The sequence below is a fragment of the Papilio polytes genome, unplaced genomic scaffold (assembly GCF_000836215.1).
Source record: "Papilio polytes unplaced genomic scaffold, Ppol_1.0 DF824146.1, whole genome shotgun sequence".
NCBI lineage: Eukaryota > Metazoa > Arthropoda > Insecta > Lepidoptera > Papilionidae > Papilio > Papilio polytes.
In genome coordinates, this window is record NW_013525058.1 from 2,943,008 (window position 1) to 2,953,806 (window position 10,799).

At 36.0% G+C, this 10,799-nt stretch overlaps 4 protein-coding genes across 4 annotated transcripts in view; 1 reads left to right on the forward strand and 3 right to left on the reverse strand.

Moving 5' to 3' along the window:
* Positions 1-1,101: 1,101 nt before the first annotated feature.
* LOC106111732 (filaggrin-2-like) lies at positions 1,102-2,855 on the reverse strand. Its single transcript, XM_013293875.1, has 2 exons — positions 2,840-2,855; positions 1,102-2,666 (listed from the first exon to the last, which is right to left on the reverse strand). Exons 1-2 carry the CDS (start codon positions 2,853-2,855, stop codon positions 1,102-1,104), a joined length of 1,581 nt encoding a protein of 526 aa, XP_013149329.1.
* Positions 2,856-4,901: 2,046 nt separating this feature from the next.
* LOC106111846 (gastrolith matrix protein-like) lies at positions 4,902-5,729 on the reverse strand. Its single transcript, XM_013294003.1, has 2 exons — positions 5,661-5,729; positions 4,902-5,257 (listed from the first exon to the last, which is right to left on the reverse strand). Exons 1-2 carry the CDS (start codon positions 5,719-5,721, stop codon positions 4,953-4,955), a joined length of 366 nt encoding a protein of 121 aa, XP_013149457.1. The 5' UTR covers positions 5,722-5,729; the 3' UTR covers positions 4,902-4,952.
* A 1,322-nt stretch (positions 5,730-7,051) lies between these two features.
* Positions 7,052-7,722, reverse strand: LOC106111733 (keratin, type II cytoskeletal 1-like). The gene is made up of 2 exons (XM_013293877.1): positions 7,659-7,722; positions 7,052-7,446 (listed from the first exon to the last, which is right to left on the reverse strand). Exons 1-2 carry the CDS (start codon positions 7,720-7,722, stop codon positions 7,052-7,054), a joined length of 459 nt encoding a protein of 152 aa, XP_013149331.1.
* Positions 7,723-9,501: 1,779 nt separating this feature from the next.
* The window catches only part of LOC106111734 (ATP-binding cassette sub-family A member 5-like), an 11,928-nt gene continuing 10,630 nt past the window's right edge, over positions 9,502-10,799 (forward strand). Inside the window, exon 1 of the mRNA XM_013293878.1 lies at positions 9,502-9,652. Within this exon, the coding sequence (XP_013149332.1) occupies positions 9,561-9,652 (92 nt within the window). The 5' untranslated portion in view covers positions 9,502-9,560. The remainder of the gene's footprint in view (positions 9,653-10,799) is intronic.

Genomic DNA, 10,799 nt, shown 5'->3' on the forward strand with positions numbered 1-10,799 from the left:
TGATGTCCCCTGGACCAGTTATTGTGATTGTACTCGTAAAATTAAAATTAAGTGTTATTGAAGTAACTTAATGTCGTTAAAAGTGAACCAAATTCGTACAAACAATGCCTCAATTGAAATTACCTGTTCACTGTCTGACAGAACGTTTTCAGTGCCGAAACATATTAGTTAGCCCAGTTTTTAGGTGGAAAATCAGGGAAATGACAATATGTTTTAGACGAATGTTCCAACAATGGAATTGTAGCTCATTCCGTTATGACGCCATATCACTCGTAGAGGTACAAATATTTTTTTAAATATATGCATTTAGATAAAAATGAATTACAATAGAACTCACGTGAATGTTACTTACTGGAACTAACGTCAAACTTCGATAACAAATGAAGGAAGTGTTAATAAACAAAACCTATGACTTATGTGTTACTTAAGTGTTTCCAAAGCAAAAATACTGCTGGACAAAAAATTAAAATTGTGTCTTTCGTTCTCTTTCGAAAAAAAGACAAATTGTTATCTACTCGTATTTTCTTAATATACTTTTGTACATCAGTGGAAACAAAACACTTGCTAAGAATTTTTGAAAATTCGTTTGATTTCAAAAAACCGTTTAGATCATTTTAATGAAAATAAGTACATTTTTCCCACCACGTTCCTTCTTGTCTGGTTGCTTATATTTGCTTAAATGGACACTGATTAGACTTTTACCTTCTTAACAGTTTTTCAGCTTAACGCGTATTTACGTTTCATGCTGATTTTTCATGGAATTTTGAGAGGTTATTGATAAATGATACGTCTAATTACAATTTGAGTTTTGGAGTTTTGATTAGACTATTGGGCTCTTTATTAGTAACCCAATAATATATGAGATTGTGATAGAGTACTAATTACATTAATTGACCCTTCGTTATTTGGTGTCGATGTCTAATATTGTAATCTTGATCATTGTATTGCTTTGATTGATCAATGATTTTGATGAAAAAAAGTCGGGTAAAATAAAAGAAAACGGAAGTTTACAAAAAATACATACATGTATTCAAATATTATAAAATTCAACAAACATAATTTAATTTCATCAATTATTTCTCAATGTTTCGTTCGTACGCTTTAACCTGCTACGGAGAGGGCAATAGCTGACCCGCTGTGACTCTTTGCGTTACTAAGAGCGTAACTGCTTTTACCACAAGTGCTGCAACCGCTGTTCTGCTCCTGAGCTTGTTTCAAGCCTTGCGCCGCGAGCTGCAGAGCTCCACCTATACCAGTATGAAGATCGCTCTGCCCTTGTTGATTAGCACCGTAGCTTCCAGATGATCCACTAGCTTGGCTTGAACTGGAAGAACTTGATCCAGATGCAAGGCCTCCTTGACTTCCAGCTGTTTCGAAACCTGACTGTGATCCCTGCTGCTGTTGTTGTTGTTGCTCGTTATCAATAAAACCTTCACTTTTCCCGAAGGAGTCGGAGCTTGATCCGTGCTGCGCGTATTGGCCTCCTGAGCTTCCACCTGACAGTTGTCCTGATGAGCCAAATCCAGCGCCTTGACTTTGGCTTCCACCGTTAGATTCAAAACCTGTATGTGATCCAAGCTGCAGTTGTTGTTGTTGTTGTCCGTTATCCTCAAATCCATCACTTTTACCGAATGAATTGAAGCTTGATTCCTGTTGTCCATAGTGACCAGTACTCCCTCCTGTAAGTTTACCTGATACGCCAAACCCTGCGCCTTGACTTTGGCTTCCGCCATTAGATCCAAAATCTGTCTGCGATCCAAGGTGTTGTTGTTGGTTTCCAGAGGATGATGAGCTTGCACTGCTTGCACTTCCGGCCCCAAAACCTGATCCGGACTGTAATTGCCCGAATTGATCGTTTTGTTGTTGTTGTTGTTCGTTAGCTTTGAATCCATTGCTCTGGCCGTACCCTGATCCTGATTGTCCAAAGTGGGAGTTGTGGGAGTGACCACCAAAGGCAGAGCTTCCACTTTCAAACTGACCTCCTGAACCAAAGCCAGACTGTTGAAGTCCACTAGCACCATCAGAATCAAATCCTCTTTGTGATCCTTGTTGCAAATTTTGTTGTTGCTGTTCATTCGAAGAAAATCCGTCGCTTTTACCGAACGACTGATAATCAGATCCAGAGTGACTAAATTGAGCGTTCTGGCTACCATATCCTGTACTTCCACCATCAAGTCGTCCCGTTGAACCGAAACCGGAACCTTGAACTCCGCCTCCGAATCCAGATTGTAGTTGTTGTTGCTGGTTTCCGGAAAATGCAGAACTTGCACTACTGGCGCTGCTTGAACTTCCACCAAAACCTGATCCAGAATGTAAATGACCGAATTGAGTATTCAGATCTCCTCTTTCAGAATTTTGGCCTTCGAATTGGATTGCTCCCGAATCATCGTTATTGCTACCACTCGAAGAAAAGGAAGAGCTTTGCGATGAAGATCCAGCACCGAATCCTCCATGAATATTTCTGGCTCCATCAAAACCTCGAAGACCATGTCCGGGCTTGTAAAATTGTTGATGATGGAAGATGTCGCCGTCTTTGAAACCAAAGCCTTTTCCAAATTGTAGGTCCCCGCTTTGGATCGAGAAATGAGATTCCTTAAAACTGCTCTTGCTGCCGCTAAATTTCTTACCGCCGCCAAATCCGACGCCTTGTCCGCCGAAGGCGCCACCTGATGATTGACCAAAACTATCAGAATCTTTGTCGAAACCAAATCGGTTATTTAATAACTCTGGTGCAATTTTTCCTTTTTTTTCACCGTCACCGCCAGTGGCAGACGCTAAGGAGAATGCATGACTTCCAGTTTGTGTGCCTCCGTCTATGGAAGCTGCGGCACCACTGAACACTCCTTGTCCACCATTGCTATGAGTCAGTCCGCTCCATTGTTCTGTATGAAAGACGGGCGGTATACCTGGCGGGGGTGGGGGCGGCGGCGGAGGGGGCGGCGCTGGTACTCCAGGAGAGTCGCATTCATCACACGGAGAGCGAGTTTGACGTTTTAAAACTGCGTCTGAAAATTACATACGGGATAGTAAAAAAAATGAAAACAATTGGTGATATAAAACTGCAATATATAATGCATATTATTTTGCATTTTATTCATTGCATATTATATATTAATTAACTGTTAATAATGAAATTAAAAACTAAAAATGGAATCAAAAACTTAATTACTCTTCTAAAACTCTTTGTATTGATTACTAGTTCAAATTCGTAAGCAAGGTTTATTACAAGTTTATACCTTCATTTCGGAGCACAGATCCTTGGACAGCGTAGGCACAGATACCTACAAAAAGTATGAACGCTTTAGCCATCTTGTGGAACATCAGAAACTATTCTGATGAGAAAACTATCGATTCAGCGTTATATAAGCGAAGTGCGATAATTTTTTTCCAAGAATAGTAATTTAAAATTATAGGTAGCAGCAAATTGGAAGGTAAACATTAATGTTAGCACTACTTTTAGGAAATTTATGTGTGTTTTTTTTTTCATGTATAAAATAAATTACGTCATGTTTGGATTTTTCAATTTCTAGAATGATATCCGGGAAAAGAATTTGATAAACGACTAGTTGAAAGTGTTAAAGTTACAGGTTCAAATTCGACCACGTTTAGGCTGAGGTCAAACAATTTTTATGAAGATTTTAACTTGTTTTTTTACCCCAGAATTAAATTAATATATTCGATGAAAGAAGAGAACGCATATTATTGTGTACTTGTTTACAGTCTGCATTAAGTTTTAACCACTTTCAAACAATGGAGTTACGGCTATTGATTCTGTTTAATTTGCATAATTCTGACTAGTTAATAGAATTTACGGATGTCTATGGACAGCTTGGCTTCGTCATTTCGACGGTTTCAGGTATCCGCTTGCTCGTTTGCCATCTCATGATATAAAAAAAGTTAACTATAAAATACTTAAATACAACAAAACTACCGTTCTATATAAATATGTGGAATAACGTACAGTATTGTTTCATTGTGTTAAGGCAAAGATTTGTGCACTTTATCGTTATTTGTCAAGTAGTAACATTGACAAAACGAGGTAAGCTCATGAATATTTCTCTGAAATATCTATTCTTGATTCTTCCTAGAATTTAAAAATTGTATATTTTAATTTTGTTACAAATGTATGTTATAAATAAGACTAGTTAAATATTTATTTTTTGTTTATAAGGAAAACAATTTAGATTAGTAATCGAAACTTGTACTTAAAATTTTACTACATTATATTTCATTGCATCTAGAGCTATGGGTTTTACTGAGCTTACTTACCTTATTAAAACTATGTGATCAAATCTACATATCATTATCATCATCATCACCTTTTATCTACCCACTGCTGGACATAGGCCTTCCCCAATGTCATCCACAGAATACGGTCCTCCGCCTTTCGCATCCAACGAAGTCTCGTCGTGCACTAAGTTGAATTCTAACTCTAATTGTCCATAATTTAACCTTCAGATTTATCAGTAATACTTATTGTATTATCTATGGTAATACAATTTTGTGCATTGTATATTTTAACTGCTGCAATTTTTTTACTAACTACTACCACTTTAAATTTGCAAAACATACATTTTATCAATCCACATAATTCAGAGCTGATTATACCAAATATTATAAAGAGGAAAGATTTACGTTTTTGTATGTATTGCAATAACTCAAAAACGGCTGGGCCGATTTTAAAATTTCTTTCATCATTAGAAAGGTAATTTATCTGTAAATAACATAGTTATTTTTTAATTTTTTTAATTTCAACAACAGTTAGTAAGAATTTTGTTTCAGTAAGTACGGAATAATTATTTTTTGTTTATGTTTTCTAATTTAAAGGTAGATAAATGATAGGTAGACAACAGATGCAATTTAATATAATTTTATTAATTTAACACAAGACAGTGGGAGATTTACATTTTAGGTATCATATCGAACAAACATTCAAAAGTCTTTTAATATCTTTAACCAGAAGAAGCGGACTGTGCGTTGGATCTAGCCACTCCACCATTCCCAGTGCTTATACTGACACTCTTCGAAATGCTGATATTCGTTCCAGATCCCGGCCTAGCACCAAAACTAGGACCGCCGAAACCAGGACCACTGAATCTCGGTTTTCCAATCGCAGGACCACCGAAACCTGGTCTACCAAACCCTGGCCTTCCGAATCCTGGTCCAAATTGTCCCGGTTGACCAAATCCACCAGCACTAGCTTTCGCACTAGCTTGACTGGCGGATCCGAATTGAGGGGAACGGATTATTCGGGTTCCTGGAAATAAATACAAATTAACAAAGCATTTTTAACACTATATCAGGCAGCAGACTTACAGAGGAGGACTTATATACATCTTTTAGACTGATTTTTAAAACCATAAAGTAGAAAACGAGCAAGCGGCCTGTAATCGTCGAAATGGCGATGCGACAACTGCCTATAGACATCAGCAAAATTACATGCATTGTTCTTTAATCAACGGTGAACTGGATACACAGAAAGAGAACATTTTCCATTCCTGTGCGCCCCTATTTCCATCAAACCTGCTTCGTTTCCTATCCGTTCTTTACAATAAAAGGATGGTAAGAATAAGGGGACTAAAATTAGGTCTCCTGCACAAACTACTCCTCAAATTATCCGCTCTATTACGTCAGCTTAGTGTAACTAAATGATTACATACCAGCTTCAACTTGTAACAAGCACGCCGCCAGAACCAAGAGAACGAGAAATTTCAGCAACATCCTGAACACTCGAAATATCAAACCTCAATAGTCGATTACAATCTTCAAAGTCAATTTATACCACTCAAGTAAACACTAAATTCCCATACAAACATTACAATACAAATACTACACCGAAATCTTGTATATCAGTTAGAAGTTGGCCCATTTTGAACCTTATGTCGTATGTTATAAATCAAAAAATTGATAAATATTGACAAATTGCAAAGGAAAACATCTAATTCTGTACCATCACGCAAAAATCCCCTAATAAAGTGTCAATAAACAGACAGAAGAGTCAATAACTTTGTTCTAATTAACACTTCTATTCATCAAAGTAATAAAAAATTATAACTTTAATGGCCCTGTCCCACTAAATTGTAAATTGTCTGTCAATCCATGTTGGATAATATGTGCGATGGAAATATCGGATTTTGGTACCTTATCCGACAGTGACGTCATTTGTAAGCTATCTAAGCCTCTATCTGCCAGTGGTCGGACAGACCCATTTTTAGTGGTAATCTTACTAATAACATCAATACGAAAGTTTAAATGGATAGAAAAAAGGATGAATATTTATTAAAATGACCAGATCGGGTCACCTCGATGATTTGGCACAGATGTACATAGAACATAGTGTGGAAGAACAGATAAGTATCTTTTTAATTTCGCGTACGGTGTCGCGGACAAAAGCTAGTATTGTACGCTATAGTATACGCCTACAATTTTATTATCAGCTTTTATAATTATCTAGATAAGTTCGAATTCCTAGTCAAAACACAAGTCCCGTATTTAAGTCTTACGTTGAATAATGTTGGTCTTTGAGAATTAACTCTTTGTTGGTCTTCTTTTCTAGGGAAACAGGACCTTCACATTTTAACTCTAATATTAAAATCACACGAATGTATGTATGTTTCTTCGAATAACTCCATCGTAATATGTCCATATCTCTAAATTGACCTCAGACATTGACATTTGTAAATTCCGCGAATCATAAGGTCTTATTTGCACTAAACCTATTGCAGTGTCGTTTTGTACAATTAGGAAAATAAATATTAAAAGACACATCAACAGAACATTCTAAACATTTATTAGTTATAAACATTTTTTCCATTAGAAGTGCAATTGCACCAATTTACGTCAAATCCAACACATAACTTCGTTAATATTTATAAGACCAAAAAAATTAACAAACTTCTTCTGGTTGTTTTTCGGTGGAAAGGAATTGGTTTTACGGAATTCCAAGATGAGTACGTGATATGATGGTAATGTTTTTAAAAACATTTGCAGAATATCAATGACATTTTAATTGAAAAATAAATATGTAATCTGTACTTAATTCTACATAATATTATTTTCCGTAACCACCGGAGTTAGCGCTGGACTGCGCCTCACCACCCCCAGGACCGGAATTAATACTGACGCTTTTGGATATACTGATCGATCCTTGAGGTATCTGTCCACCTCCGTATCCATATCCAGGGCCTCCGAACCCACCGGGTGGACCTCCAAATCCGGGCCGACCGCCGTAACCACCACCGAAACCTCTTCCTCCGAAACCACCACCTCCGAAACCAGCACCTCCGTAGCCACCGCCGAAGCCTCTATCCCCACCATAACCGAACTCAGGTCTGTGATGATGATGGTGGTAATAAGGTCGAGAACCGTACTGGTCACCACCAAAGCCAAATGACTGCGCTTGAGCGTTCGCTTCACTAAACTGAGGTGATCTTACTACTCTGGTTCCTGAAAAAAATAATAACAGCATGGAAACCTAAAGCTAGGTACACACGATCAGGTCTTAACGTTTGTTAGTAGAAAGAAAAAATATTAAGTCAACATCAACATTAAAACTTAATCCATATATGTATTATATTAGGGTTCAAGTTTGTCTTAACTTCAATTTGAGAAACAAAAGGAATATTATGAGATGAATAAAATGTTATTCTGATTCGTACCTGCATAAATTTTAATGAAGGAAGCGAATAGTATAATTCCCAAAAAATAAATTCTCAGAACCATCTTGAATCTTGAAGCACAGTTGTAATAATGCTATGGCGAATTCGATTTCGTTTTATACATAACAACAAAACTGCCCAGTTCCAATTTTGGCGATATAATTAGCACAATTTACGCTTTTCACGGAAAACACAGACCACCTAACTTGTAGAGGTATCATTGTGAGTTCATATTTACTTTTAAATTAGAAATTAGAATAGAGCGAGATGGATGCGCATTATGGACGCTTTCGTCGGAGACGTAGGATAAGAGGTATATTAATAAAAATGTTAGTTTCATTAAATTTGTTGATTTTCTCTATTACAAGTTGATAAGCTAAGCTATCGTTAAGAGCATGGGAATAGAGTTGAAACACTTCGCCCTTATGTAGCCCGAATTTCAATCTTCTTTTCATTATTCGTTTGTCATTTTGTTCCAGAACATTCTCGATTGTTCGAATCACATACATTTTCATTATTGATGCCGCATCGAATATTCCAGACATCTTTTCGCAAATGTCTTTTCAATTACTCGTCTATAGATGGCGTTGCGAGAGAGCCTTCTGGAATTAGCTCGACTATTCGACGAATGTCATTTTCCCTATTCGCCATTAGATGTAACTGCGATAGAACATTCTGGAAACAGATCGATTATTCCACATGAATTCCGCTTCTCATTGACGTGACGTCACGGCCTTTTTATCTACTGTCAGTGCGTTTAAGGTAAACAACAAACAAAACATTTTTTTATTGTGTACTGTTTACTGTATTAAAAATATAAGTAAATGTAGCCTACTCTATGCGTAACTTTTGGTTTAGGGGATTACCTAAGTAACAATATTTGCTTTTAACATTGACTCACGAAACAGTGGTTTTGATTGAATTTTACGTCGTATAGGTAGATACACTTATTTTTTATGGTTTTTTTTAAAAAATGTTTATTACATTTGATAAGACTTCTGTAGGTACTTAGTATTATTTAACCTAAAAATTATTAAGACACGAGCTGTTGCCCGCGACTTCGTCCGCGTGGTATTAGAAAACATAGGAACTACATAAATAACAAAAAGCTGCATATCCCTCGGGAATCGGACATTTCTCGGCGATGAACATCATCCCATGTGTACTCCAGACTTTGTTTTATATCTGTGCCAAATTTCAAAAGGATATGTTGAACCGTTACAGAATGATCGAGTAATCATTAAAAAACTAAAATAATGAATCCCACATGAACCGTAACTATTCCCGGGATAAAAAGTAGCCTATGTGTTCTTCCAGACTATGTTCTAAACCTGTGCCAAATTTCATGGAGATCCGTTCAGCCGTTTAGGCTACAAACCCTAACAAACATCCATCTATCCATCCATCAATCTATCCATCCATCCATCTAAATTTTCGCATTTATAATATTAGTAAGATTGTTAGTGTAAACTTTTCTCTAATTTAGTTTGTTTAAATTGTCGAAGACTAAAATTCCTTGTACTATACGTGCACACTGAATATTTACTATTCGAGATATTCTTCCATTTGTCATCACGAAAACAACGTCAAATTACATTACTACTATAAAATAACCTTTAAGTATATTAAAACTATTTTCTTAGGCCCTCGCTATATTTAGAACTGCTCTTAGACATCAGACTTCCCAATACATAATGTCCTTTGTTTGGGCGTTGAGATATTACTGCACCAAAAAAAACCGAATTGAAAAATCTATTTTAGTAAAAACTTTTTAGTATTTTTAAAAGTAAATCAATGACGTTGAAGTAACGATGACATTAAATGACAAATGTAATGTCTTTCAGTTACTTTTATTACTAGAAATTATAATTATAAAAAGCTAGATAGAATTAATTCCTCCTTATGACTTTTGTACTAGATTCGAAAAAACGTCGACATCTGCACATGCAGCGACATTTAAAGCTGTTAATTTGGAAATCTTACCTGCAAAGACAGTAAGTAGAAACCCATGATCTATAGAGAAGCTAACTTAAAGGCAATCAAGACATATTTCTGTTCCTAAATTCGTACACTAAATGTATACTTTTCGGCTCACGTATTGCATATTGTCACACAAAATATATTAGCTACTTTTTGTGTAATTTCCTGAGAACGAAGTCGCGGACAAAAGCACATAACCTAATTAGAATCTCCACAGATTATCTTTAAAACAAATCAATGCTATGTTGCCTAGGGTAATATCATTGAATCAAGTTATCAAGAGGTCTAATAAGCAGCAATTTAGGCAACACCTTTGACTAAAATATCACACAACTGTTTAGTAGCGCTTTGATTCCTATGAACTTATATACACTACTCGACTTTTAGGTGTGCAACTAAACAGTTGAATTGGCTGCGAAACAATCGACAATCGCACAGCAGTTATGCAATAGTTTAGTCAAAGGTAACTGCTCTAAATCTACGAAAATAAAATTTTCTTTTGTTTCTTGTTTTTAAATTGGAATAATGTAACATATGGTCTTACCCATGTAGTACTGAATGGAACTACCACGTTTAAATTAACAGCGTAAACGAGAAATGAATTTTAATCAAAACCAAACTTCTGATGTATATTATTACAATCATTTCCCCGCAAACAAAACAAAGTTAATAATACGAAGAGAATAATTATAACCTTACTTTTAAAACATTGCCATGTTTTTATTTCCAAGAATCTTTGAAGACAAGGAACTAGCCAACGATACATAGAAAAATTCGTTATGCTGATAGAATATTTAGACAGAAAAATGAAGATACGTTGGACAATGAAAGAAAATAAGCCCCTAACGTATATGAATTGAGGTTATAAAAGTTAAAAAAAATAAAATTGACAATAACATCAACAATGAAAGGGGGAGGGGGTGGCTGAAAACCAGCTCGACACTGGATTTCAACCAGTATCGGTTAAGCTGAGCCTCCTTTTGCCACCTGTCACTAATTTTCATAAATCTTTCTTATTGACCGACTTCCCAAAAGAAGGAGGTACTCAATTCGTCTGTATGTTTTTTTTATTTTTTTTTTTATTTTTTTTTTATGTGTGTTACGGCATAACTCCGCCGCTAGTGGACCGATTTTGATAATTCATTTTTTATCCGAAAGGTA